The sequence below is a fragment of the Etheostoma spectabile genome, chromosome 13 (genome assembly GCF_008692095.1).
Source record: "Etheostoma spectabile isolate EspeVRDwgs_2016 chromosome 13, UIUC_Espe_1.0, whole genome shotgun sequence".
In the NCBI taxonomy this organism is placed as follows: Eukaryota; Metazoa; Chordata; class Actinopteri; order Perciformes; family Percidae; genus Etheostoma; species Etheostoma spectabile.
The window spans coordinates 20,678,598-20,706,550 of NC_045745.1; the positions used below are offsets into that span (position 1 = coordinate 20,678,598).

The following is a 27,953-nucleotide window of genomic DNA, read 5'->3' on the forward strand; positions in this document are numbered from 1 at the left end:
AGTTCCACTGGTTTTAATCAGTCTATTACCGACATAGACAGACAGGAAACAGCAATAAGAGAATCCCCTCCAAGGTCAACAAGTGCCAGAATTTGTTGTGGCATTTAATATTCTTCGAAAATAAAATTACAATTTCACAAACATACATGGTTGCATGATGGATGTGCGATGTGGTGAACTGGGGCTGACCTTACACAAAGTACAGGCAGGATATAGTATGACAGCAAACTAAACATAAACACATTAGATGTATGTACTGAGAGGCAAAATGATGTTCCAGTGCAGAAACAGTAGAGGAGCTGGTGACATTATGAGGACATAGTGAGTAACCTGCTCTGGGATGTATTAGCTAGCTATTTAGCTGCTGCTGGAAAGTGTACATTTGTTGCTATGACAACACCGGAAATGAATATAAGCGATTTGTACGATTGTTAGGTAAAGGCCCGGAAGTTTTTGACAAACGAAAAGAGGAGAGAAATGTTGGTCGTGAATGGCGAACTTTAAAGCTCCTGTTTTGTTTTATTGTACTGCTGGTCTACCAGGCAAACACGTTTCCACGGTGTTCCATCATTGTTCTATAAGGAATAAAGGTGAATATAAACATCAGTATGAAGTGTGGACTCTTTTATGACTAGGGTAGCTACAAACTATGAGTTGTGAAAAATATTTGACCAATTAAGGAACCCCTGCTTTTCATTTTATGGCATTAAGCCTTACCATGTTCGCCAACATTCCCACACACCGTCCTCCAACCTCATTTATCTTGCAATCACGTAAAAACACGGAGCTTGATCTGAACTGGTCTGAAACAACTGACAACGGTGCACTCTTAAGACGAGTGTTGAAAACAACGTTCACCTTTCATCTTACACCAATTTCAAAACTAGTTTTCTAAAATCCGGGTGCATAGGTGACACAATACCCTATAGGCTACAACGAAACAATTCGAAAGGTTGGGCGCAAACTATTTTAAATTTTCTTAAACAGAACTTTGTATTGTTGGTAGGGGTTTCAAATACTTATCTTCCATCGTAAACATAACGTTGTAGGTCATTGGCATTTGAGCCTACATCTGCTTCTTTTCATAAACACAGGGAACTTGTGCTGTCTGGTATAATTTATGACAAATCCTTGCACATAGACAGAGCAGAGGTGTACCAGAAGGTTAAAGTGCACAATACAGTTATGTTTTTAAGCCTAAATCAAGGTAACCTGTTGTTTTGGAGAACTCATATAAACAGGGATTCATGGCCTACCACTGAGAAAACATAAATTAATTTCCTTGACGTTAATGTGATTATTGATAGTGTAGTGGTTAGCAAAGCAGCCTTGTATGTTGTTATTTTTGCTGAGGAGGGTTTGAAGCCAGCATGACAAGGAGCATCCTAATTTCTCACAGTATTTCTTTTCTTTTTTTCTTTTATTATTTCTTTTTCTTTTTCTACACATTTTTTCCCACGGTAGAATGTTGTAGTAATGTAGTGCTCAGATATTCAATTTAGTTCAACTGTGCCACAGTTTATGTTTAGGTGCGACATGCAAAGGCCAGTAAAATGTTTATGAATAAGTAGCGAATCTGTTGACGTGGGTTAGCGTTGAAAGGTTTACACGGCATCTGGACAGGCTCGGAAAGCAGTAGGTGGAAAAACCAGAAGGCACATAACACCGGGAGACTGTTGTTTAAATGAACGTTGGCTGGAAGGTTACAAAGATTTATAAATTATTGATTAAACGGGGACAAACCCAATGAGTTGCCTGCTGTAAAGTCTGCAAAAAAAACGTGCAGCTTTTTTCAATGCGCAAGTCCACGCTTTCGAGACACATGAAGGGTAAGGCAACTGAATCCGACTTATAGTACAGTGCAACTTATATGGTTTTTCCTTTTCAAGTTTTTGACTGATGCGATTTATATCCGTATAAATTGGCTGTCAAATATTATGTTAGATCACATTATAAATGCAGTCCTCACTTTCCTAAATTATATGCAGATTTTTGCAACGTTAAATCAAAATAAGATAATCATGTCAAAAACGGTGTGTGTAGCTTTCTTCTGGGGGAGTGAGGACAAGCAGTCACAGACCGTGGTAAAGTTGTTTTTATATTGGAAGGTCAAACACCCAAATAGATTTTTCCAATGTGTCTAAAAGCCAACGTCCAATATAAAACCAACTTCACTACGGTTTGCTCCAGCGAGTCTGCGGTGTAGCAGCTCTGTATCCTAAACACAAGCTACTACGTCTCTGTGTAAGCTATAAGGAGTGAAACACATGTTTAGATACATATGTGGTTGAAAAGAGCATGCCGTTTGCTGTTTTGATAAGTGGAGTGTGCGGTAGCTAGTGTTTAAAATCTTAATTCTAATCCGTGTGAAAATAATACAGTAGCTGGCTGTGGATCAAAGACTATTTATGTTGGATAATTCAGTTCATTAGAAGAATTCATAGATGTTTATAAATGGTGAAAGTTATAAGACAGATCATTATTCAGCCTGGAGTAAAGCTGTTATTTTAATGATTTTATGTCATTTGGATGTATGTATTACTTACTTGTGTATGTAAGAGGTAATTTGACACCAAAAGAGACAGTATCTTTGTAGCTAAAGGTCACTTGCTAAATACTTACCTGTAGTCCCTGTAAGAGTAAGTAACATGTATTTGTGTAGCCTACTTGGGAATTGACACAAAGTAACAGTGGAAGCAATAGTGAGTATTGTACCACGTTTGTTTAGTGTATGAGTTCTGTGGATTATAAAGTGTATCGTTATTGATAAAAATCGTGTGAGAGTTCTGAACTGTCTTTTAATATTTCCTACAGGAAATGAATGTGTTATTCCAAGAGTGAGCATCACCTCATTCTTAAAAGTGTAACATTTGGAGCAAAATCCATCCTTGGCTTTGCAGTGTCTGAGTGCCGCGCAAATGCACTGCCGCAAAGATTGGCGTCTGCCAGTACCCCGGACCTGCCAGGAGGCGAGGCCCCGTCGCTGCTTTCAGCTTTAATTTTGATTTTTTTTTTTTCTGTAAACACCAGGAACTGGGCTGAAGCCGCCGGAGAGTTAGGTTAGCCGCCAAGCATAGCGACCACCGGTTGCTGTTTTAGCTAGACGCCTTCTTGCCTGGGCTGCTGCTTTGCCTACACTCCTGTTTTGCCTAAGACTGCTGTTGTGTCTTAAAATTCTGAGTATCTTAGCAGTTTCCACCGATTGCTGCGTGCCTGTCTTGCTTTCACAGCCACTGGGCCAATGTGGGCGCCACCTGTTCCATGGAAACTATTGTTTTAAACGGGTGAATGTGGCGGAAGGGTTAATCTCCCTACGTCAATTTGGTTGAGTAAGTTGTTTCTTTTCCCTTTGGTTATTTTGTTTTCAATTTAGTCAAAAAGTTGCCGGCATATTCTGTTTAATTTTCTTTTCATTAGTGAGTTTTTCTGTTTAAAAATCTGAGTTTCTTTGGTTAATTTCTTATTGTGTCCTAATTATTAGTATTTTTAGTTTGTTGTTTATTGCCAAGTGTTTTCTTTTGAATTTATAGCCTTGTGTTGCACTGCCTCTTGAAACCACTAGTGGTTCTGCCAGTGTAGATAATTCATATAATTTATATTGTGTTAAGTTTCTTTCAGTTTGTTATTTTCATTATAATGATTTTGATGTTCTTTTGTGGAGAAGACCCTGCTAATTGTGTGTGTGTGTGTGTGTGTGTGTGTGTGTCTCGTTTTTGTTACCATTTTAGTTGCTGAGAGTGGTATCCCCTTCCTGTGTGCTGTGTGTCTCCCCGTTTTCATTTGCAGGGTTCACTGTTGTGTTTTTGTTTATTCACGGGTGACTTTCCCTGAGATCCCTCAATGCCCTCATACTCCCTCCCCGCTTTGTTAATACTGTATGTTGATTTTTTTTACCTGGGCAAGGTACGTTCCAGTTAGGTGAGGCTGAGAACACAATTCACTGGAGTATAGTGGAGGAAGAAGGTGGCAGCTTGTTTTGTGGCTGCAGCTTTCAGTAGATTTGTGTTCTTTTTGCTTCAGTTTAGTAGTTTTGTTGAATTTAGGCTTTGTTTCAGTAAACTTTGTGTTACTGAAGTTCACCTTCAAAGTTTTCCAGTACCAAGCAATATCATCTTCCCTTTATATGGGATGGCGGTGCTACAAAGAGAGTAAAAGAGATGGAGTGTCTGACATTTTCAGTTGTAGTGGTGTATCATGCCACCTAGTTCTGTTGACTATTACTGCATTAATCTATTGCCTTGTCTGAATTTATAACATATAATAGCAAACTGCTGCACACATATAAATACACACACAGCTGCAGAGAAGGCTGTTTCCTGTATGTGTCCACATTACTGTTCCATCTGCTCAGGCATTTCCTGTCCGACCTTGAAACCAAGCCCTCACCCACGACCACCATCATGTTACACACTCTTCCCCCATTTCCCCACATATTCTGCGCTTTTGCTTTTTCAAGACAAGACATCCTTTTTGCTCAACATTCACACATCCATTCACAAACTCATCCACTGTCCAACCACAACACCCCTATATGTTCACTTACGCACTGACAAGTGTCCAAATTAAAAAGTGACTTGGCAAAAACAATCACCAGGGGAAGATAAATACGTAAATGCCTCAAACCTGTAATTATCAGTTATGAAAAACTAAATCCTATGGGGCAATCTTGGCATTGTTTTCATGACTAGAAGCAAAAATACCGCACAAACTCCAACTTTACAAGCACCCAGAGTTACTCTAATCTGCCACTTTCACACAGGGAAGCCGTGATGTCATCAATCAGAAACCCAGCTCGAGCGGCGGCCAGCCTTCCCCAAACCGGCCACATGTGTTTTTATTCAACAGGAAAGTTATAGCAGAAAAGGTTAGGTCACAGATAGTTTAAAATAATATTATTCATGTAAAGGAAAGTGGAAACGATCCCTGCATGTGACTTCACTCTGTTTACACAAGCATGCCCTGAATACATTGATATCACCAGCCAGTAAAACTCACAGCATACACACACACACACACAAAACATATTACACATTAATTGCATGAACTGGATTTCATAAGGTGATGGAAAGGAACCAAGTCAGAGCTTGACAATTAGCAAAGATTTAAAATAACAACTGATGGCCTGAGGCATAGTGTTAAAGCAGAGGAGACATAATGAGAGTCAGAGTTATGATTCCAACTTACAGGAGAAACAGAGACACTGTTGTAGTGTTCGCATATCCAGTGCCAAATAGTTACAGTTCTTGGATAAGATCTCTGGTTGTTTTAATACTGACGGAAAATATTGATTAAAATACGTCACATAAAATTTGTAGAACAGGCATTTCTGAATAAATGCTGTTGGCCATGTTGAAAGACCAGTCGGAGGAGCCTATTTTTGTTTTACAAAACAATGTCCAATTGAAAATGTGTATGTGTGAGTATTATATTACCTGACTTGTATTAATCACATTTTTGGGAACAAATGTGTGTGTTTGTGTGTGTGTCTTGCCTATATGTTTTCATGTGAAAAGAGGACACATCATCAAACACACAGGATACAGCACCACACTTCCCACAGGAGAATACAGAACATAGCAACGGAGAGAGAGAGAGAGATGTGGTCATGAATCTTAACATTCACATGGCTGTTGAAATAAATGGTTGACACCTCTAACAAAGCAGTTGTCTTTTTTTTCACCTTTTTTACCTTTTCTGCCTTCTTAATTATTTGACATAGTTTGCGTAGTTCTAATATGAAGTATCACAACAACAAAAATAGTTTTTACTGTTGGCTAACATGTTTGTTCATAACCTACTAACGGTACGTTCACCATATCTACTTGTCATGTTTCATGTTTACAGCTTGTTTCTGCTGCTCCCAACTGGCCAAAACAAAATATATGTATTATGTGCACATGTTCACACGGTTAAAGTTTTTTAACAGAAAATAAAAGTTGATTTTACATAAATGAATATAAATTGGTGCCCTCTTTTATTTCAGGATTAGAATAACAAAACAAGAATGAGGAAGAAGAGACTAGACTGCCTTGCTCAAGGACTTTGGTGACAGTTACTGAAGGTAAGGCTTCATCTGATCTCCCATCCTTATATCTTCTTTGCACCATGTACAATTCAAACATCATGATTGCAGACTCCCTCCTGTATCTATCAAGCTACTCTCCCTTCAGCTGGTCAAACTTTGTTAGAAATATGAGAGACAGAGTCTTTTTCACTAACCCACACACCAATACAAACACACCCATTTCCACGAAGAATCAACCATATTTCATGTTTCCCAGTAGACTGGAGCATCTGTATCAAATCAACCTTGCTTTTCCTTCACCTCCCTTTTTTCTCTCTGTCTCACACTCACTTGCTTCCTCTATTTTATTGTTGCATGTTTCAGTTATTAGGAACAAGTGCAACGGGCCAAACACTTCCTTCCTCTATCTCTGAAACAAACAAGCATCCATTGGCTCTTAATGAATGTTTGCTGTAATGCACAGGTGCTTGTCTTCTGTGTCAGAAGTCACATTGTTGCCCCAAGTCTCCAAATGAAAAGAACAATTTGGTCTGGTGCACAGAATCAGTAAAGTGTTATTTATGTGTGTTGGGGAAAGAGAGAGATATGTGCAAACATAACTTCATTGGTCACCAGCAGTATTGGCTTGTGATCAATTAGCATCAGAACAACCATTGTACTCAAAAGACATGACATTTTGGGAACTCCACTGCTAAGTTCCTAGTTCACACGCTGGAAGATCCTCACACTCCCACCCCCTTGTGCATGCTGTTAATGGAGCAGGACCTGTCTACGCAGCGCAATGGACACATCTACTTGCTAGAATTTCCCATGGCTGATCATCATCTATGGTCACGGACGCCTTCCACTTCAGCCATCTCGCCCACTTTCCATCCCAGCGCAAAAAAGTGGGAAAACAAATCGAACAATTCACAGTTTCCCATTATTCTCTCTGTTTGTCAGCATATGGTTTCAATCAGCTGTGTGTGTGTGTGTGTGTGTGTGTGTGTGTGAGAGTGTGAGTGAGAGAGAGAGACACCATGTGAATGTTTTTATTTTCCATACATTTTCTTCTCAGATACAAAGCTCTTTGTCCACACTCTTTCTCCATCTCTTTGGCTCCTCCTTCCTCTCATGCCCTCTCCATCTTCTTCCATTTATTTCTCTCTCTCTCTCTCCCTCTCTCTCCCTCCCTCTCACTATTTTAGTCTTGCTTTTCTTGGCTCCAAGTTAGACCTCAGGCAGACCTAGAGGTCTTTTTCCCAAGCGATCTCCAGGGTGGACTCCAGGGAACAGAACGCACACACATGCACACCCACACAGACCCTGCTTTCACATGCTCTGTCCATTTCCTCCTCCGACTCTGCTCCTATCCCATATCTTTCTCTGTCGGCACCTCCTTGTTGACTCATACAATATTGTTGCATTAGTGCTAAGCTGTGTTGCAGTCATAGTTTATTGGAAAACAGAGAACACAGTGTTCAAAATCCAGTATTGTGTTCTTGGCCGGCTGAACTCTCTGCACCTCGTTCACCCATTTGTACATGTACATTGTACATGCTTTGTGGGTGTTTTAAGGCTTTATTTAGACTGCAGCAGCACATTAAGTTTTAGACAGAAAAACTGCTTATTCAAATTAACCCACACGTTTGATTGAGTGCCATGATGTAATGTGATTGAATAACACTGTAGGATATAATGGATTAATAACAAGATATGTGCTGTGTCCTTTACTCCACCCTGCAAAAAACGTGTTTTCAAAGAAACTATATATATGTATGCTATATGATATCTTTGCATTAAAATGTGTTCAAATTCATTTGAAATGGCAATACTCTACAAGTAGTGGGTGATAAGTAATTCCCATTTTCAAAAAGGAGTAGGAGTAAGTAAAAAAAAAACGTACCCCCTTTTTCTATTTTTTTCCTTTAGTTAAATAGAAAACAATTTGATGCTTCACTTATTTATACATTTTGACGTACACATACATGTAACATTTATCAACCTACACTCACATAAACACATGTATACACATAGACACAGATGCGCACACACATAAACACACACATTTACACATTCTTTTTCTTTTCCATCTATCTTCTTCGTTAACGTTAACGTTAATCTATATCAAACCAAATAATAACCCATCCAACCTAGACTCAGTATATAAAGCCAGGAACCAGTCAGTATACAATACTCTCACCTTGAGTCCATTTCAAATCCATTCAATATATTAATTTAAAATAGTCTCTTAAATTTGCTCATTGTTGTACATGATCTCATTGCTTCACTGCAGCTGTTCGATAAATTAACTTGTTTGTTTGGGATCCCGTGATATTTAGCATTTGTTTATAAGTTTACTTTGAAATACAAAAGTTCCTCTTAAGTGATGTTTGCTCTGTCTCATTTGAAACAACCCTTGGATACTGTTCAATAGCTGTTGATTATTTACCTTTTACATGATTTGTGCAGTTTCAGTGGCTTCCAACATATTTTTCATTGATTATTACTCCCAGCAATTTAAGTTCTTTTACTTTTTCAATTTCATTTTACATTTCTTGCACGATTGCCAAAAATGATAAATTGCTGGTGTCTTATCTGGTGTCGGGTCGCGGGGGCAGCAGCTCCAGGAGGGGACCCCAAATTTCCCTTTACCGAGCCACATTAAACAGCTCCAACTAGGGGATCCTGAGGCGTTCCCAGGCAAGGTTGGAGATATTATCCCTCCACCTTGTCCTGGGTCTTCCCCGAGGCCTCCTCCCAGCTGGACATGCTTGGAACACCTCCCCAGGGAGGCGCCCAGGAGGCATCCTTACCAGAGGCCCGAAGCACCTCAACTGGTTCCTTTCAATGCAAAGAGTAGAAGCTCTACTCCGAGCTACTTACAGATGACTGAGCTTCTCACCCTGTCTCTAAGGGAGACGCCAGCCACCCTCTTGAAGAAACCCATTTTGGCCGCTTGTACCCTGGATCTCATTCTTTCAGTCATGACCTAGCATTCATGACCATAGGTGAGGGTAGGAACCAAAATTGACCGGTAGATGGAGAACTTTGCCTTCTGGGTCAGCTCTCTTTTCATCACAACAGTCTGATAAATTGAATGTAAAACCACACCTGCTACACCGATTCTCTGACCAATCTCCCGCTCCATTGTCCCTTCACTTGAGAATGACCCCAAGGTATTTAAACTACTTCACTTGGGGTAAGGACTCCCAAATCTATGGTCATGAAGGCTGGGTCAGCACAGTCATCCGTGGGGAGCTCGGAGTAGAGCCGCTGCTCCTTTGCGTTGAAAGGAGCCAGCTGAGGTGTGTGGGCATAGTACATTTTTCTTCTTAAATGCATTTAATACACTGTTAGTTCCCCACGGTTTTTCATCACATTTATGTTGTACTTCTTTCTTTACCAGAGGACAGTGTTTTTTACAAAGTTATGTTACAACAGTCAAAAATGATTCATAGGCTTCATTCACATTTTTTACGTACACTTTGCCCCAGTCCTGTTTCATTAAATCCTCTTTGAATGTAATGATGTTTTCTAGGGTTCTGTGTCTTGTCATTGTGTATATTTTGTTGTCTTTCCTGGTCTTAGTGTAGCTATGTATGTTTTCAGAAACTGGCAGATGATCATCAACGCCATTAATTATTAGTCCACTTTTTGAACTTTATAGTCAATAACATTGCTAAATATTTATCAACTAGTGTGGCACTATTGGTTATAATTCTGGTTGATTGAGTGATTGAGGGATATAAAGTGGTACTGTATATCAAATAAACTTAATGATCTTGTAGTTAAGTATTTTCTTAAGTCTAAATCTGTAAGTGAAAAGGAGCCATACCACAGTGTAGAAATACACTCAAGTAAAGTCTACATCAGAATTGTACCCACAGTACGTACAATCAATTCTGTAATATCCTCCACTTTCAGCAAATAATATTTTGTTTGAAACTGAAAATATTTTCAAGGTTTTAAAACTTTAAACAGACAGTCCTGTTATGGTGCTAATGCATCATAACTGATATTGACTGTATTTGAGAACAAAGTTCACCAACCAATAGGATTACAGTGCTCTCTAGTGGTGATGCAGGGTGCAGATGTTCCAGAGTTTATTATTTTGACATTAGCAGTGGTTTCTAATGTGACATGACAATACTGTTTTCTAATAAAAAAAAAAAAGTATACTACTGTCAGTTTTACTGCCATGTATACTTCTACTGTGAGGTTAATATTTGTACTCTCATCAGAAATAGCGAAGACACATTGGCGGAAGAAGTACTCAGACATGTTTTGGGTAAAACATCCACAGTGACTCAAGATTTTAGTATAATAATAAAAAATAATAAAGAAATTAAAGTCAGAACTTTGTACAAGCTAAAAAAACACATTTAATTAGATACTAATAATGACACCTCTTTTGCTGGTAAAGGCTTGCGGTTGGAGGGTTGGTTGGAGGGGACTGCTGTTTCTTCACTCTCCTTCTTCATCTCTTTTTTCCCTTTCCTTGTTTTCTTTCTTCTCTGTCTTTAATCTTTTCTTATCCTTCCTTTAATTTTCCTCTCTCTCCTCCACCTCTTTTCTCTCCTTCTTCAGCCTCTTTTCTGTCTCCTTTGCCTTTTCTTTCATCCTTTGCCATCTTGGCCTTGTCTTTGTTTGATGTTTTCTCTTGAAAAGAGAGATAGAATAATGATTCAGTATTTTCTCTTTAAAAACTGAAATGGGACAGTGTTCACCAGTACTGAGTACCAGCAGTTATGATATTTTTCCACATAAGTACCCTTACTAAATGTTATTAACAGTATTATTAATAGGCTTATATCACAGACTTGAAGTTTATACCACAATAGTCTATATATCATGATTTATTTTGGGAAACACCAACAATTATGCAACATGTCAAATCAGACATTCAGCAGTTCAGTTGATCAGTTCATAACCACATTTTCAGACAATTTGACTGTGAGATTGGCAGTCGAATCATGCTCCTTAGATCGAATAGTCAACTATTCGGGGTCACCCTTACAAAATATACGTATATATATATAAAGATATCCATGACACAGGAGATGATCATGTCATGCAACTGCTGAATTAGAGTACTAGCACCTTTTTTGACCTTTTTTGAAATGGTAAATCTGTTGATCAAAAATGGTTATCTGATGTGGCGTACCTGAAGCTCGAAATATTGCTGAATCAGGAGCTTCATCTCCTCCTCCATCTTGCTCACCTTGTTGAGCCACTCCTGTTCCCTGTTGAGCCACTCCTGTTTCTGCAGCTCCTGTATTTTGTTAAAGTTCTTCTCCTTTCCCTCTGTCTGTCTCTGGCGGATCTGTGTCCCTAATGCTCTCACCTTGGCGAAGCTCTCCAGATTTCCCTCCATCAGTCCCATCCTTTCCTTCCTGACACTGGTGATCACATCATCCTTTTCCCGGATGACCTGGCTCACCTTCTTCTCGCAGTCCTGCTGCAGAGTTTCCAGCTTGGCAGCTACCTCCTTCTGTCTAGCAATCCCCCGGATTTGTTGAAGCTTAAAACAAAAGACAAAAAACTAGGGCGTCCAAGTGTAGCGCTATAGAAAAAAAGTGTCTCCTGCTTAGAAAGTTTTACCTTAACACTTTTCTCCATGTCCGCTGAACACAGCTACTGAAGCGGTATTGAAGTTGTGTTTGCTTGTAGTTCTGGTGTACTTTCCATAGTTGTTTCCATTCCCACTGAGATGTTTCTCTGTTTGAGGTCAGGTTGTAACTCGCTGTAGTTTGTCACAAGGTTTTGATTTAAAACGTGTATGTCGTCATAACGAGCTCTGTTGTATCATCATAGGGTTCAGAATGTGATGTCAAGAGACAAATCCACAAAGCTTTATTAAACACAACAATGCTTTTATTTACAAGAGAGCATCCAAAGAGCGTGTATTTGTTATAGAAATGAATTGTATTTGTAATATTAGGTCTGTCTTCGCACATGACCATAGTTACCACCTCAGAGATCCAGATGCTGGACACAGGGCCATTATCCATCTATTTTTGTTTGCATTCATATATAAGTGTGTGTACTATCTATCTTGTGTACGTTATTTTTTTTTCTTGATTGTCTTATGACAACTTTAATTACACAAGTAGCGTTAAAAGGTTGTTTACACGCTGGAGGTGGAGTATCTAAAAACCTCAAAACCCTGATTACAAAAAGCAAAATAATACACAGCAGCCTTGCTGCCATGACATGCTGAAGTGTGGGAGACATTGTTTGGGATCCAATTTTGCTTTTTTTAAACTCTATATTACAAGAAGTAAAGAACAAACCAGAGTGAATTGTTATCATTTAAAATAAAGTGTTATGGTTACTAAAGCTGAACAATTTTCTACAACTCAAATCCAACACAGTTTGTAATTCATTCATATTTTAGGGTTATCAGCACAAAACTAAACAAACTGGCACACTGAAATTCAGCAAAAGGTGGGCTATACTTGACAAGTGCAGGTAAAATTACATTGCAAACCTAAATGATGAAAATAGGGTAGACAAAAATCATAATTTTATTTTTCTACATTACAAAACAGCTCCAACTGTCCAAATGCCTCCTCTCCCTCCTCCTTGCCTGCTCAATACGGAGGTTTGCCACAGTTCACAATTAAGCAGGACTGTCCTAATTGGTTGCCACAGGGACCAAAGATGTGCAGTATCTAGGCTTCCTCATCATCACTTCCCGCCAGGCTGCTGTCTGTAGAGTCTGCTTCCCTTTCCTCTTCCTGTTGCTGTGGTTCTGTTTTTGGATGCTGTTCAGGCTCCGTGGTGCTGGAGGGTTCTGTGGGTTCTGTAGTGGTGGTGCTGCTCTCTGCGGGCTTGGAGGTGTTGTTCTGCTGGCCCTGATTGCCTCCATCCAGGAAAGTAGACCAACCCTTCAGTCGCTCTTCCCGCTCACGTGTTGTCTCTTCCACCTGCACAGACAGAATTAGCATGAACGATGCAAATTCTTACCAGATGTAGAGATCAAGTTAATCTCAAACATCACGTGACTTATTTGTAGGGTTGGGTACAGAAACCCTGTTCCACTATGGAACCAGTTCATACGTAACAGGTAGGAATTGGACCAGATTAAAACGCAAATTTTGATTCATCATTTCGGTTCCACTTAATGTGTCATCTGAAATATTTTCCCTCTGTCCATTCCGACACGGAAATGACAAGATCACACTTTGTCTGTAGTCTACCGTTAGCTAGCTGCCGTAAATGTAGGCTACTTTTAAAATGCCATAATTTCTCTCTGGGCTCTTGTTAGCATACCAACTCAACATTTATTTTGCTGTTACTAGTATAACTGTTATGTATTGTTCAATTATTGTAGTTGTGTGTTAGAGGACTTAGGTTTACTTATTATATATTTAAGTACTTTAAAACGTTAATATATTGTTAAATTTAAATAATTTTCAATTTTTTTTAAAAACTCCATAAGAGAGCCTTTCTGTGATGTAATTTTTCAGTTTTTCAAGAATCAGTTTAGGAATTGGAATCATTTTAAAATTACCGGTTCTGCATCAGAATTGTAAAAATCTAAACGATACCCTAACCCTACTTATTTGCGAGTGATGACTGACAGGCTCCGGTATCCTATCATGTTATCCTGACTTTTATTCTCTAGTGTGGGGGAAGCTTCAAAAAAATGATGCATCCATAAAATTGTCATAATGCAACTCAATGGCATTTTATCATCATCATCATCATCGTCATCCTCGTTGTATTTTGCATTCGGTTTACCTGATAGTCTGTCGTCCCATCCCAAAGCTCAGCAGTCAGCTGCCTTCCTCCAAACCAGCGACCATTAAACGACTGAATGCATGCATCGGCTTGCTCGGGCTCCTTAAATGCAACTGATGCCACGCCGTCTGGGTGTCTCTGCAGCACAAATACATACCAGCTCCTTATTGGTGCCAATAACATACAAGACAAACCATTCTACTATGACTATGAAACAGCACCTTAAACTCACATCAAAGAGGATGACCTTCTTGACCCCCCCAAACTTCTCACACTCTGACCGCAGATCCTCGCGATACTCATTCAACTCCAATGGGTCTTCCTACAAACGTCACACAGAGATTAATACCCTCAGAGTGAGAGAGTGAGAGAGTGAGTGAGTGAGTGAGTGAGTGAGTGAGTCAGTCTGTTGCAATATGCAATAAATAAATTAATCGCATAATAAATAAAAATGAGCTTGATAATTTTTCCAGCTGCAATAATTTCCATTTGCATGCTTGTTTGTTTCCTCATCTCTCTCTATCTCTCTCTGTGTACCAAAGAGACTGGATTACCACTCTGGCGCGTCGGTGACCCCTCTCGGTTCTTTAGCGGAACAAGGAGTGAACCCTCATGTCAGTCACTTGTCAGCCACATGATCTCTGTGTGGGGAGGCGCGACTTCTGGCGTAGCCTACCACGAAGGGCAACAAAAGAGCCACGCGAGAAGTATGGCCTGAGAAAACGCTAGTTAAGAGTTGAAGGAATAAAAAAATTTAAAAAACTGATGGAATTGGTTTCAAAGCCAAACACGACAGCTACAGTGTGGGAGCACTTTGGATTCAAACCGATTGACCGCGGTCAACCACTTAACCTGGGCCAGCCGTATGTTGCACTTGTTGTAAAACAGTAGCAACCACACGCAGCAACACAAAAACCCTAAAACATAATCCCCCAGTGCAGTTTTCCGACCTGGGGAAAGAAAATTACAACAGATGGGCCGTCTCCGTCTTCGCAACAGCACACAATCACTGGTGTGTGTGTGTGTGTGTGTGTGTGTGTGTGTGTGTGCGCGCACCTCAAAGTCACTGGGGTGGAACATGTTCCTAATGATGACAACTTTTTCATGTCTCTTCCTCACTTCTCCTTGCTTCTCTGGCCTCCAGTCCAACTGTCTACACAGACAAAGACACTCAATTATTTGTCTTCCCTTGGTCCACAGCAGCACATTGGGGAGTGCTTATCCCTACACTCGGACGTGTGGGAGGTTAAATAAAAAAGAACAAGGAAGTAGAGTTTACTTCTGTTGCTGCTGCATCTTCTTCTTATAATCTTTGTTCTTCTTCTTCTTCTTGCTGGCATCATACTGGCCTTTTAGCTCGAACCGTGCTGCTTCCACATGGAGTCTGTAACCTCGGACCTCTGACTCGTCAATCAGACGCAGAGCCAATGCCACTGACTCCTTCTGCAGAGAATCACAAACACACAAACACTGTCACTTTACTAGGGTGTAATGCAATACTAACTTCTACTATGTACTGTGTCATGTAAAGCCAAAACCCATGCAGACCCTAATGGACACACGGCCTTGGAAACAATAAATTAAGCTTTAGGCAAGCAGAAGGACAGACAAACCTTGAGATAGCAGCAGAGGCCATCTCCCTTCAGATTTCCCTCTTTGTCCTTGTAGAGTTTGACCTTGTACTCTTCAGTAATGGGGTCTCGCATAACAATGCCGCACTTGGACATCAACTCAACAAACTCCTCACTGCTGATGTCAGGAGGCAGGCCTGAGAAGGAAGAAGACAAAGAGAGTAAACAATTAAGGGAGAGTGGGAGAGAGAGAGAGGTTGAACAGAGTCAGCTACTCAGTGAACAGCCTTCCTGCTTTACAATGAGAAAGATTACTAGAGAATTTTAGCAATACCAACCTGATACATAGACGTTCGTGTTTTTATTGTCCTCGATATCAAACCATCCTACAAGCATAAAAAAGGAAAAAAGCATTCATCAAAAGATGTGTTTGTACAAACTTAAATTTAGATATTTCACATATAAATCTATAGCGGTTATAATCACTATTATAGACAGGGAGCAAGGTGGAAACATTCACCAATGACTGTATCTCTTTAAGAAAAAAACATATCACCATTCGTTGACTCCCATTTGTTTAAGTTACTGCACTGGTTTTCTCTCTCTTTGATTGTGGATGTCGCTTTACCTGGATCTGCTTTCCTCTTCTCCCCTTTATGTTTGGCTTCTTTAGCTGCAGTCTCAGCCTGGTCTGGGTCCGGGTTTTGGATGGCATCTTCTGGTTTCTTCTTTTCTAAGGACTTGCTGTCTGGTTCTGGGGCTGCTGGGTTGGAACTGCTCACTGCAGCATTGTTGGCGTCTGGATGGCCATCCTGAGTGAAGCCATAGTTGGCCTGGTAGGCTGCAATGAAGTCCTCTGTTATCTAGAGAAATGAAGCACATTAACATAAAACATATTACTACTACATACAAAAAAGAAGTCTGCAATCCAGTTTGAGGTGCAGTGCCATTTGCATGGGGTCCAGTTTAGGTTACCAATGATGCATTTTATTGCAAGTATGGCAAGTACAAGTTGGTATGATGGAGACCTTGAATCTTAAAGTTAACATTATTACTGCCACAGCTCCAGCCCCTCTGTTAACAGCTACTTGGTAAACTGTGCATTGCAAAGTCAAACAAAATCACTAGAGCAAAACCCAACAGGCTCAGCCCATATTCAGTGTTGACAAAATAAGGCCACATACATTTAAACGCAGCATCATACATGTGAAAGACTGTTGTACATTCAGCAACCAAACTAATTAGGAAGAAAGATCTGAAGCTCAGGGACTCAGAGCCTTTGAAGAACAAATATGAAGTAGGAAAACTAAAGCTGAGAAGTAAAGAAAAGTTCATACTTTAGGGAACCAGGCCTTCTTTTCATGGTCCCAGTCATACACAGTCCCATCCTCTGGGTCAATGTAGGTGTTGGGGTCAGAGGAGCCATCCTGATTTCTCCGGTCATAGAGTTCCTGCATCCGCAGCTGCTCCAAAAACTCTTTGTTGGCATTTGATTGACCAGTCATCTGCAACAAGAATATAAAAAATATCAAAGTCAACAAGCCATTACATTTTAGGATGTACAAAGCAGTGGTTTTATGCTCCAAGGTAGCAGCAGCACTGAGTAATGATTTAACATCCTGCTTTTCAATTTCCTAATTATAATTTCAGAAGTAGTTGCAAGATTTAGTATAGAAAGCAAATAAGCTCAACGGGGAAAAAACGACTCTGCTTAGCCTGTCAAATATTTCAACAGCCAGCACATGACTGCCCACAACAAAGCCTTTTTTGAAAACAAGTCATTAGACAATCAATCGTTTTTCTACTGGCACTGTCACCGCCCCGTAGATTGTGAAAATGGAGTCAACCAGTTGCTTTAATTCATCGCCCTTTGATTGAGAACCCTACAGCTTCATCGGTGTCAGCAAGCTAGTCTGGACTTGTTACAATCTGCTGGCCATGTCTGCACGGCTGTTATGGTTCAGTATGCATAATGGTAATTTACTAAATGGTAAAAAAAGGTCTGTGCTTGTGAGTATTAAGATAGTATAGCAGGTAAGTAGTTGGTTGATGTTAGCTAACATAGCTTAAATAGCTATCGTTACCTTTTACAACAATAAGGTTAGTCCAGACGATCTTAACTCTGGAAGGTGCGATGGTTAACGAAGCAGAGTCCCTCTGTCTATAAGACCAAACCACAGAACACACTCGGCTCCTGTGTTTTCAGATTATTTTTTTTAAGAGAGGTTTAATTCAAATTATAGACAACGTTAATCGCTGCGCGGTAACGTTTACCCCAAGGAAGGCACCCGGCACTTGAATGAAGCAATGAAGTACTTCCGATGTCAGGTTTCGAATGCGCATGCGTGACAAATGGGACTAACTAGCTCTTTAACTGTCTATGGAAAAAAAAGCGCTTCTGCCTTATTTACCGTGGCAACTCTTTCTTTAACTGTCTATGTAGCAACTACCACTGTCCAAGAGTATGCGTAGCGTACAGAGTATTAAGCACATCATATTTCCACACACTGACACAAAAACACACTATTTATAATTACTGTATAATTATTATTTCCATGTTGTTGCTGATATCAGTTGTGTTGATTTCCAAACAGTGACACTATTGGGATAGTGGAAAAAAGCGAGAAACGTACATGCAATACAAAATAAAATAGTTAGAAACAGTGGGGCTAACCGAAAATAGCAAGTAATTATCAGTAAATTGAGAATTGGTCACAGTAGATTGAACAGTACACTTTTTATAATAGGAAAACACCCAACTGGACACTGCAGTCTGTGTGAGGAAAAGGAGACAGTGGAGCATGTCAGGTTCAAAGATGTCCTTGAGAGTGGGGTTTCCGTCAATGGAAGGAAACATATATTTACTTTTATGAAAAGCACCTCACTGCTTAGAAAACTATAATGAAATGAAATAACAGATAACCAATAATTACCAGTAGGAGGCAGTAATGCCACACATAGGATTGCCAACTGCCATAAAAGCCCAAAAGAAGAAGAAGAAGCGTATCTTGTTGGAAAACTACCTTCAACTGTCTATTCAAGCGCCCACGGCTCAGCCAGCGTTGAGTGTAGCTAGCGGGTACGCAACAACCGAGCACATCTTTACTTCGGTTTGGCATGGCGGAGGGTAGCGGTAACGTTAACGTCGGTGCGGCCAACCTTCCTCCGGGAGACCCACAGCTGATCGGTATGATTGTGGAGCATCTGAAGAACCGGGGGCTTTTTGATGAGTTCCGTCGGGACTGTCTCGCCGACGTTGATACAAAGGTAACGTCAGCTAATGCTACCTTGCTTCTTTTGTGGTTTACGTTCATTTTTGCATATCATTTCTTAGAATTGGTATGTAGCTGACGTTAGTTATTAACTCGTTGCTGATTTAATCGGAATACATTTAGCAGCGTGTTCCTTCCTTTGTTACAATATACTTTGCTGTGATGACCGAGTTTACATCGCACACTGTCATTCCGCCAGCCCGCCTATCAGAACCTGCGACAGAAAGTTGACAACTATGTCACGTCGCACCTGAGCACGCAGGATTGGAACCCGTCTATCAACAAGAACCAGATGAGGAACGGACTGAGGCAAAGTGTTGTTCAGTGAGTGGGATCTTATACTCGTCATGCACACTGTAAAGGAATAACCAATGCCTGTAAAATGTGCAGCTACTTTATGAATTAATGAATTGTATTTACTTGCCTCTAGATAGGCAACTTTTTTTGCGGTAGTCCACAGTAATGACACAGTCATGATGTCATTTGTTATGACATATGAAACTGAAATTCAGTCAGGCAGCCACATTGTTCCATCAAAGGGGTTCTCCAGATGTTTAGTATTGCACTTCCATTAAATGGAAAACCAAGAACCAGTTTTAAAATTAGGGCTGCAACTAATTATTATTTTCATTATCAGTTAATCCGTCTATTATTTTCACTATTAATGGATAAATAATTTGGTCTATAAAACAGAAAAAAATGACGTTCCCCTCACAAGTTTCTAGAGCCCAAGATGACATCTTCCGATGTCTTATTTTGTCAACCAACATATGTGTATATATGTGTGTGTGTGTGTGTGTATATATGTGTGTGTGTGTATGTATATATATATATATATATATATGTGTGGTGTATGTATTATATATATATATATATATATATATATTATATATATATATATATACATATGTGTATATATATATTTATGTGTGTGTGTATGTGTATATATATATATGTGTATATATATGTGTGTGTGTATGTATGTAAGTTTTCACAGGATAAGTAGGACATTGCATAAGGATTAAACTGATCTTCATTCTTTGTGGTGGCCATACCTAACTATCTGTTGATTAGACTTGAAGAGAGCTTTATTAAAAAAAAAAATCGTGAGCAGTGATTTTAAAAAAAAAAAAAAAAAAAAAAAAAGGTTACTTTTTTTTCAGATCAGGTATGCTGGAGTCGGGTGTGGACAGGATCATCACTCAGGTTGTGGACCCCAAGATGAACCACACTTTCCGGCCACACATAGAAACTGCCATCCATGAGTTCCTGTCAGGGGACAGGAGGGAGGAGAACTCTTTGTGTCCTAATTCTGCACCGCCTGAACAGACAGAACTACAGGAAGCTCCGTCTGCTTCTGGCCCCCAAACCCCCTGAGGTCTGTTTAAAAACTGACTTACAATGTAAGTTTAATAACAATTTAGAAATACAGTTTATTTATTTTTTTTATTTTTTTATTGCTACAGGTACACATGCTGGTCTACACATAATGTTGAGGAGGAGGAGGAGGAGGATGTTTCCTCTGTTTAAGAGACTGGAGTCAGGAGCCTGGCGTGTTTCTGCATTCAAAATGTTCAGCATGAGATGTAGTTGCATTGCCTGTCTGTGCTGCACAAGGCCACTGCTGGAGAAGTTGGACAATGCTGAGTGGTGCACACTTACTGCACGGCTCTGCCTATAAAAAGCATGGCACAAACCTGGATTATTGATTTTATTTGTTGTTTACTTTTTATGTGCAATGTCACACGGATGTTTACTTACTAAGTTGTATATTGTGTAATGCAGATTTCTCACTCAGGCTTTTTGTATTTTCCATAGATAATGTGTTGCCTAACAATATGTCAAACTAAAGAAACTACACAGATTCAGAAAAAGTGAAGTCAATGTTCTGGTTCCAGGAGGATTAGAGGAAGAAGAGGCTTCATTTTATTCTTACTCAAATTTGTTGAAAGACATTTATGTAAATGTATTTTGATCAGTAGCTAGAGGTCTTCATTTTTCATCAGCTGTGTCAGGTTTCCTTTTGGTGCCTGTATTTAGTGTGTAGCATTGGTTGTGTAGCCTATGTGCTTTACTGAACACAGTTGACATCATGTTTCTCTGTGTCTTCTTTTTCTTATTTTACCAATTTATAGTTCCTGTGCTTTTATTAGAAAAGATACTCGAATGTATGTGAAGCTATTGGGTAAGTTTGTGAAAAATATTTAAGCTACACAATCATTTATTTCAAGTTTTTCTTTGTTTACTGCCATGCAACGGAGACCAGAGCCCATAATCATAAAACGGTACCACTAGGCGGGGTAATTTAAAAAGTATTTCTAGATTTATATTTTAGTGGGAAACCCCCTGATTCCACCAGAAACATACAGGTCCTATAATGAGTTGCATTGAGTCATTAATGGTACTGGGTACCTTTTGTATAAACCATAAAGGGACTGTTGTGGAAGGAGGACAAACACTCCACATATACATATATATATATTTTTTTTTTAGATCAATTTGTTATTGTTGCAGACATACAGAACAGAGAAACACAAACTGAACAATAACAAAAACCCTCTCCCACCTCCCACCCTCTGCAGTCTCCAGAAAATAAAACAAAAACAGAACAGATTTGTGCTGCTGCACTTTTCTATAGGTTGACAGTTGCTAATTTAGCTTTGTTAGTCCTTGCTGTAGAGAGCTCAATCATAACTATGTCTAGAAAATATGCCAGGCACTGTTTTATACAAAGCAAGTGAGGGTGGGAGCCAGCGCTAAGCTAGTATTTTATTGGTTGCAGTCGAGCCTGTTAACAAAATTGTCCTCTGTCTCCCAAGCAGGTGTAATTTAGAGTTGTCATTAAGTAACAAAACAATTGTGTCAGTAGGGATTCAACATCCTATCACTTCAGATATTATTGATGTTTTATTCCAGAACTCATGCACGTGTTCACACTCCCAAACCACATGCAGGACAGTTCCAGTTTGTTCAGGTTGACAGAATGTGCAATAGGGAGTGGGAATGACTGCCCTGTGACATATGTGGAAATGGATATACTGGTGATTTGGTTTTGTGGAACAGTGGAAAACATTATCCCAAACTGTCTCCAAATGAATTACGTTCCCCTCAGGGCTCGGCTCTTGCTCCTATTTCTTTACTATTGGGAGTTCTCCTATGGATACTTGCATCAGTTTAGCATAGATCTTTGACACTAATCCTCTCACAGGAAAATCAACAAACCATTTAATGTTTGGGTGTGCCTCAAGACTGTTTCCCCATGGCGTATAACATTTTAGGGCGGACCTTAAGTGAATATCAGAGAAGGATGTCCTGGGGACCTCAAAACTAGCTCTCAGCTCCTTAAAACTTAAGATACTTTTCTCATTAAATTACATGGTCTTAAGTATAAATACCTCTGTCACTCCACTGGTTACAAGCAAAGAGTTTGTTACCAGACATAAGGTGTGCATTTTGCCATTTTGGAGTATTTAGATTCCACTTATTGGTGTAGCGTAGGTGCTTCTCCACCTGGTTAAAGTTGGTCAATGTGTTGGTAATAATAGTGCCACAGCATACACGCCTGCAAAGGCAAGATCTGGCAGTCTTAGGCTTCCAGTGAGGTTTTGTTCTATTTCTCTCCATAGAACTGTAGATGAGGGGTCCATCCACGCTCTTAGGGCCCTGGCTAAAAGGCTCTGTGGTACAATTTAAGTTTGGGGAGGGCCAGGCCTCCCGTGTTTGTGGTACGTTGCAGGGTAAAGTATTTTACCCTAGGTTGTCTATTATTCCAAATATACACTTTTAGAAATATATTGGTGGGGTAAGGGTATCACTGTACTTAAGAAATTCACACAAGGAACCATGTTTATTTTAACAGCAGCAATTCTGGACCGTAGCGATGCCGGCAGCGCAGACCGATTGGCCAGATCCCTTTGAACACTATTTAATATAGTTTTATAGTTGTCCTGGAGAACTCGCTGTAGCGATGCTATGGTGATGCCCAAATATGTAATTTTGCTTTGGACTGGTATTGTACCACTAATAGCTGATGTCACCTGTCTGTTATTCAATAGAAGAAGATTAGATTTATTACAATTAATTTTATTGCCAGAGATTAAGCAAAATTTGTTGAAGATCTGAAGAACTTTTGGAACAGAGTCCTCAAGGTCAGAGATGTACAGCAACATATCATCTGCAAATAAATATTGAGCTGGTATTGGATTTAATCTGGAAATTACATATTTTATTTTGCCTTATGGCTTGGGCTAACGGTTCAACAGAGATCGCAAATAGCATGGGAGAAAGTGGGCATCCCTGTCGTGAGGCCCGTTCGATGGGGAATGGCAGAGACTATGTCCATGGGATTCACATATAAAGTACGTACCATGTCAATGAATTTGGCAAACCAAGCCTCTCCATTACATGCCACAAGTAATTCCACTCTAGGCGGTCAAAAGCCTTTTCCGCATCCCCTGATAAAATTGCTGCTGTTGGTGGAAGGTTTTTGGCTTCTTCTATTACATGAAATAATCTGCGTAGATTGTCTGCAGCATGATGCTTTGGTATAAACCCTGATTAGGTGGACTCACTCCAGCTCTTTGTGTTCAATCTGTATAGTAAAATATACCATCAAACATTCAGAGGCTTGCATAATGGTGTAAAAAAATAAATAATTGATAACCTTTTTATCTAATGTCTCTTAAAAGTCTTTGACAAAAGGCGTGTGTGCGTGTGCGTGAGATTGCAGCTTGCGAAACTTCATTGATTTAACTACTTGTTTTTGGCCGGCACACGCTAATACAAATATGTGTGTCAGAGTGTCTGTAAATCTGTTGCCCTCAGTTTGTCTGTGCTATGGGAACTCAGATACGCTTTAAGTATGCACTGAACAAATTGACTATGGGTGAATATATTTGTAAGTGATTTTAATAATCCATATTGCCTCCATAATCCTCCATATCAGTTCAGCAAAATTATAAACTAATTTTCTCATTTGCCTCTGTGGGGCTCAAAGCAAAACCGGCAACTGATCAGATTGTAAATCCAAAGGTTATGGTAATCCTTCCTCCTAAGATCAATTATCACAAATGTGTACTGGTACTGAATGAATGTTATCTATATACACAAAAAGAAGACATCCAAAGGCAGACATGTTTACAACATGATCATGTGAGAGAGCTAGAGAGCATAAGGGGGTCCTTCATGAGTACTGTTTGCACAGTGGTGTATATGTGCATTAGCGTGCCATTTTGGACATGTGAGTGTGTGTCTGTTTTTGGGGTGAAGGGTCATTGTGTGGGTGGTCTTCAGAAGTTGTGTGAGGGAAGCGAGGGAAGGGATGTTGTTTTGAAGCAGGATGAGACTGAACGAGCGTGAAAGGTCAGGGGAAAAACTCGTCCAAACATCAGCCCCCCGTAAGAGTACTGTATGTCTTCCCCAACTGGGCCCCTTCATGGACACACACACATAAACACACCCTCTTTTTGTACTTTGACCTCCCACTACAACACACACACACACACACACACACACACACACACACACTTGATCTAAACCATGTTCACTGAAGGCCTCTTGGATGCAGTATAGATAAACCCGAGAAGGCAGGGGAGCTAGGAGTGAGAGGTATTAGGTTGTTGTTTTTTGACCCGTGTGGAGACTCTGATGACATGGTGTCACATCGCTGTGGCCTTCCTCTTTGCAGATGTCAAGGGTCAGAGGGCATGACCGTTATGAGACAAACACAACCACAACAACTAGGCTGCAAGATTTAAACATATCATAAAGAAAAAATTCAAAGCCTAACTCACCTTGGACGTGCAGACACAGACATGTTATTCTTCGATGTCATCGATCTAACCAGAAAATTGTCTGAAACAACCAACAGTCATCAGTAACCAAAATAAAGCTTCATTAGCGATCTTAAAGTACAAAATAGTCTGTTTTTTTTTGTTTCCTATAAACTGTAGTTTTAAAGTTTGTTCAAACAAACTACAAAAAAACATTTTCTCACAGATTTCTACTGTAGACATGTTGAATTTTTGACATATCAGTCGCAGAGATTTCTGCTCCGTCACAGTACAATGGAGGATGACCACATACTAAGGTACAATTATTATTTTTTTATCCCAGAAGTTTCAACAAGACTTTTCAGGTATTTTTAAGGCAGGGTTATACAAAGTGACAGATCCAACCTTCTATAATACATACAATATCTCTAAAGATTTTCGCAGGTGATACCATAAAAACCAAACCAGTAATAACAACAAACAAATTGGTTGTGTTAGGTTGGCAGGTTGTTTATCCTGTCTCTTTGGTAATAATTCGTTTATACATGTTGGTAATATGTTAATTAATACTCATGGCTTTCTCAATTTCTATTGTGTCATTGAGTCTGCAGTTATAGATGTAAATAACCCATTAATAAAGGGTTTAAATTATGTAGTCATAAGTGTTAATAAATGGATTTTGGTCCAGATTTGTCTCCTCTTTAGCCCTTTTTACTAGGTATTTCTATCTAGATCTCTAGGGATAAATGGCAATGTTGGTGGGTCAGTCAGTCCACCGCTTTGGTCCAGACTGAAATCTATCAACTACAGTAGGCCCAGGCGCTCAGGGTCCTCAGTGAATGAATCCATACTGTGGTGATCCCCTAACTTTTCTTCTAGTACCACTATGAAGTTAAGATTCGTGGTTTTGAGTGTATTGTTAGACAAATGTTAGCTTTGTGTCCACTGTTCAATTGGAGCTACAGTCTTGCAGAGCTGTTAGCATAGCTGTAGCCTCTTGGTCTTGTTTAGAAATATTTGATCAAAGGGATTTTTTTCCACACTGATTTGACCTGATCACCATTAGTAAATTAATTATTAACATCAACAAAGCTGTTCATTACAGTACAGTATAAACCCTTTATAAAAAGTGTCTCATTAGAGAGTGATAGGTTACCGGATATTTTGTATTATTATAGGTTTTTTATATGACCATGTCAGAAGACATTTTTTACAGAAGTGATGTGAAAAATGTCAGTTTATAGAAATGTAACACTAACAATTTGTACTAAAAACCTGACCCTCTTCACACAATCCTGCTGTCTCTCTCTCTCTTGTAGTCTGCCAAGAAAGCAGCTGGTAACTCTCAAACAAACACACACACACACACACACACACACACACACTGGCTGTCGGGTTAATTGAGTGTGGATTACTTGAGTGGTTGACCTTCACGTACCCCTGCAGACTCCAGAGGAACAGGAAGACCTTATAAGAGCATTTTTTGTTATTATTATTATTATTATTATTATTATTATATTGGAAAACTTAACCAGATCGAAGCCTGATCATCTATCAACCCGTTTATTCAAACACAGCAACTGCACACATTCTGCTACTGTCGGTCCTCTTTTTCTCTCATCAATGATAAACTTTTGGCTCCAGTGATGCGCTGCGATTGGTGGAGACAAGCGTGAACGCGCAGCGCTCATGCAGCTTTAAATATTTCTGCCTTCATGCTGCGGTCATACTTTATAGTGGAAACCCCTCTGCATGGTTGCTCTCGTGCTACTCCACACTATAAAACAAACAAATTATTAAAACAAAGCTTCGGTCAGCCTAAAACATGCCGGCGAACTTGTCCGCTGTGGTCTTCCTGCTCCTGGCCTGTCAGCAGGTGTTGACCGTGGATCAGCATGATGTCCTGGAGAAACAACTGGCCAAAAGACGCCTCTCTCTGCAGAGCACAGGTGAGTTCTAACAGCAGGTATCACACTGGGTCCGGGTGTTTACTGTGTTCTCATGCCTCTGTCGGTCGCATATGGGTGTGTCCAGAAAAATGAAGGTTCGATCAGTCACTGCAGCCCTTTAATTGTTTGAACACTTTGAATTTAAAGCATGTGCAATATTGCGACAGCAATGGTGGGACTAAAAATGCTTGTTGACATTGAAAAGTTTGGGAAGCTTTGTTTAGTGTTTAAATATGCGCCTTCTTGCATTTCATCAAATTGTGTAGCATATGTAGTTTGTTTATATGTGGTGGGGTAAAACCCTCAGTAGCCTACTAATTCTTCCTACTTCCTGTCCACTGATGACAATTGGGCTTTTTTTGTGGTCTGTGTCGTTGTCACGCTCCCTCTGGATCCCACTGTTCCGTAGCCATGGTAATGGCAGCCTGCAATGGAATTGTAGTACGTAGGCTACTATATTTTAATGTTTATTATTAGGAATGACTTTTGTGGCAGTTATATGTAGTGGTGCGTCTACAGTAAAGTGAGGTGCGTTAAAGTGACTCTATGGAGCCTTTATCACAACATCATAACAATCCTAGGCTATACAGTATATTGGTTAAAGATGAATTTAAAACTAACTAAACAAAAAGTGATCTGTATCACTTCATTGTTTTCTTTGAACACGGAAGTAACCACAACAGGTCTACACTATGCCTTTTTCATCGCTTTATTCAACATACTGTACTTCACAGTTTCACAGTTTTTGACATACTATAGGCTACTATCACTTTTATTACTTTTTTCAACATAGTATACTATGACTTTTTTCCACATACGTTTCATGATTTTTTCTTCCAGATGTTTTGACATACTATACTACGACTTTTTATGACTTTTTTCGCCATGCTATATTATAACATTTTCATGACTTTTATCAACACACTAAACTATGACTTTTTATTACTTTTTCAACATACTATGCTTAAACAATAATAACATGAGTATTATTTTCCAGGAGAAACTGATGGCATTTTATAAAGAGAGTTGTCAGCCAGGTATGTTGTTGACATGTAATTGTAGGAGAATAAAGTTGTTTGATTCAAAAAATATGGGACTCAGACTCACACATGCAGAGCACAATGAATTAGCAGGCAATTGCCTTCACCACTCCTATCCACTACTATGACCTTTTCGAAATACTGTACTCTGTCTTTAAATGGCTTTTTTTGAGATACTATTCAATAACTTTTTTATCTCTCTTTTCATCATTCTATACTATAACTTTTTTTGATATTCTATACCATGACTTTTTTCAACGTACTATACTATGACTTTTTTTCTGACATACTATACTACGACTTTTTATGATTTTTTTTTTTCCGGCATACTATACTACAACTTTTTATCACATTTTCTGATATACTATGACTTAATTTGATATGTTTTACTATACTTTTTTCATCAGAATCAGAATCAGAAATACTTTATTGATCCCCGAAGGGAAAATCTGTGTTGCAGTTGCACAAATATTATAAATATCAGAATAGAAATACAAATAAAGAAATAAAGAAATATAAGAAGTGTGGCTATGTACGGTATTTACATAAAGGAATGTTATTATACATCGTTTACATAATTAACATAATTAAGGAATT

General features: G+C 39.4%; 4 protein-coding genes across 6 annotated transcripts in view; 2 read left to right on the forward strand and 2 right to left on the reverse strand.

Moving 5' to 3' along the window:
* Positions 1-10,390: 10,390 nt before the first annotated feature.
* LOC116700491 (centrosomal protein of 55 kDa) lies at positions 10,391-11,817 on the reverse strand. Of its 2 annotated transcripts, none has more exons than XM_032533752.1 (3): positions 11,609-11,817; positions 11,172-11,528; positions 10,391-10,666 (listed from the first exon to the last, which is right to left on the reverse strand). In XM_032533752.1, exons 1-3 carry the CDS (start codon positions 11,624-11,626, stop codon positions 10,550-10,552), a joined length of 492 nt encoding a protein of 163 aa, XP_032389643.1. In that variant the 5' UTR covers positions 11,627-11,817; the 3' UTR covers positions 10,391-10,549. The 2 variants fall into 2 exon arrangements, with proteins under 2 accessions (XP_032389643.1, XP_032389644.1); XM_032533753.1 differs by having other exon boundaries at positions 11,229-11,528; positions 11,609-11,814.
* Positions 11,818-12,268: 451 nt separating this feature from the next.
* On the reverse strand, positions 12,269-17,668 carry htatsf1 (HIV-1 Tat specific factor 1). Its single transcript, XM_032533742.1, has 10 exons — positions 17,409-17,668; positions 16,662-16,829; positions 15,953-16,187; positions 15,663-15,710; positions 15,367-15,521; positions 15,033-15,196; positions 14,810-14,906; positions 13,986-14,075; positions 13,754-13,891; positions 12,269-12,936 (listed from the first exon to the last, which is right to left on the reverse strand). The coding sequence occupies exons 2-10, from the start codon at positions 16,827-16,829 to the stop codon at positions 12,682-12,684; spliced, it is 1,350 nt and encodes a 449-aa protein (XP_032389633.1). The 5' UTR covers positions 17,409-17,668; the 3' UTR covers positions 12,269-12,681.
* A 649-nt stretch (positions 17,669-18,317) lies between these two features.
* On the forward strand, positions 18,318-22,627 carry bod1 (biorientation of chromosomes in cell division 1). 2 transcript variants are annotated; one of them, XM_032533756.1, is made up of 4 exons: positions 18,318-18,591; positions 18,796-18,920; positions 19,760-19,999; positions 20,063-22,627. In XM_032533756.1, exons 1-3 carry the CDS (start codon positions 18,442-18,444, stop codon positions 19,971-19,973), a joined length of 489 nt encoding a protein of 162 aa, XP_032389647.1. In that variant the 5' UTR covers positions 18,318-18,441; the 3' UTR covers positions 19,974-19,999; positions 20,063-22,627. The 2 variants fall into 2 exon arrangements, with proteins under 2 accessions (XP_032389647.1, XP_032389646.1); XM_032533755.1 differs by having other exon boundaries at positions 19,760-19,974.
* A 3,444-nt stretch (positions 22,628-26,071) lies between these two features.
* The window catches only part of stc2b (stanniocalcin 2b), a 26,982-nt gene continuing 25,100 nt past the window's right edge, over positions 26,072-27,953 (forward strand). Inside the window, exon 1 of the mRNA XM_032533750.1 lies at positions 26,072-26,316. Coding sequence (XP_032389641.1) covers positions 26,193-26,316 — 124 coding nt within the window. The 5' untranslated portion in view covers positions 26,072-26,192. The remainder of the gene's footprint in view (positions 26,317-27,953) is intronic.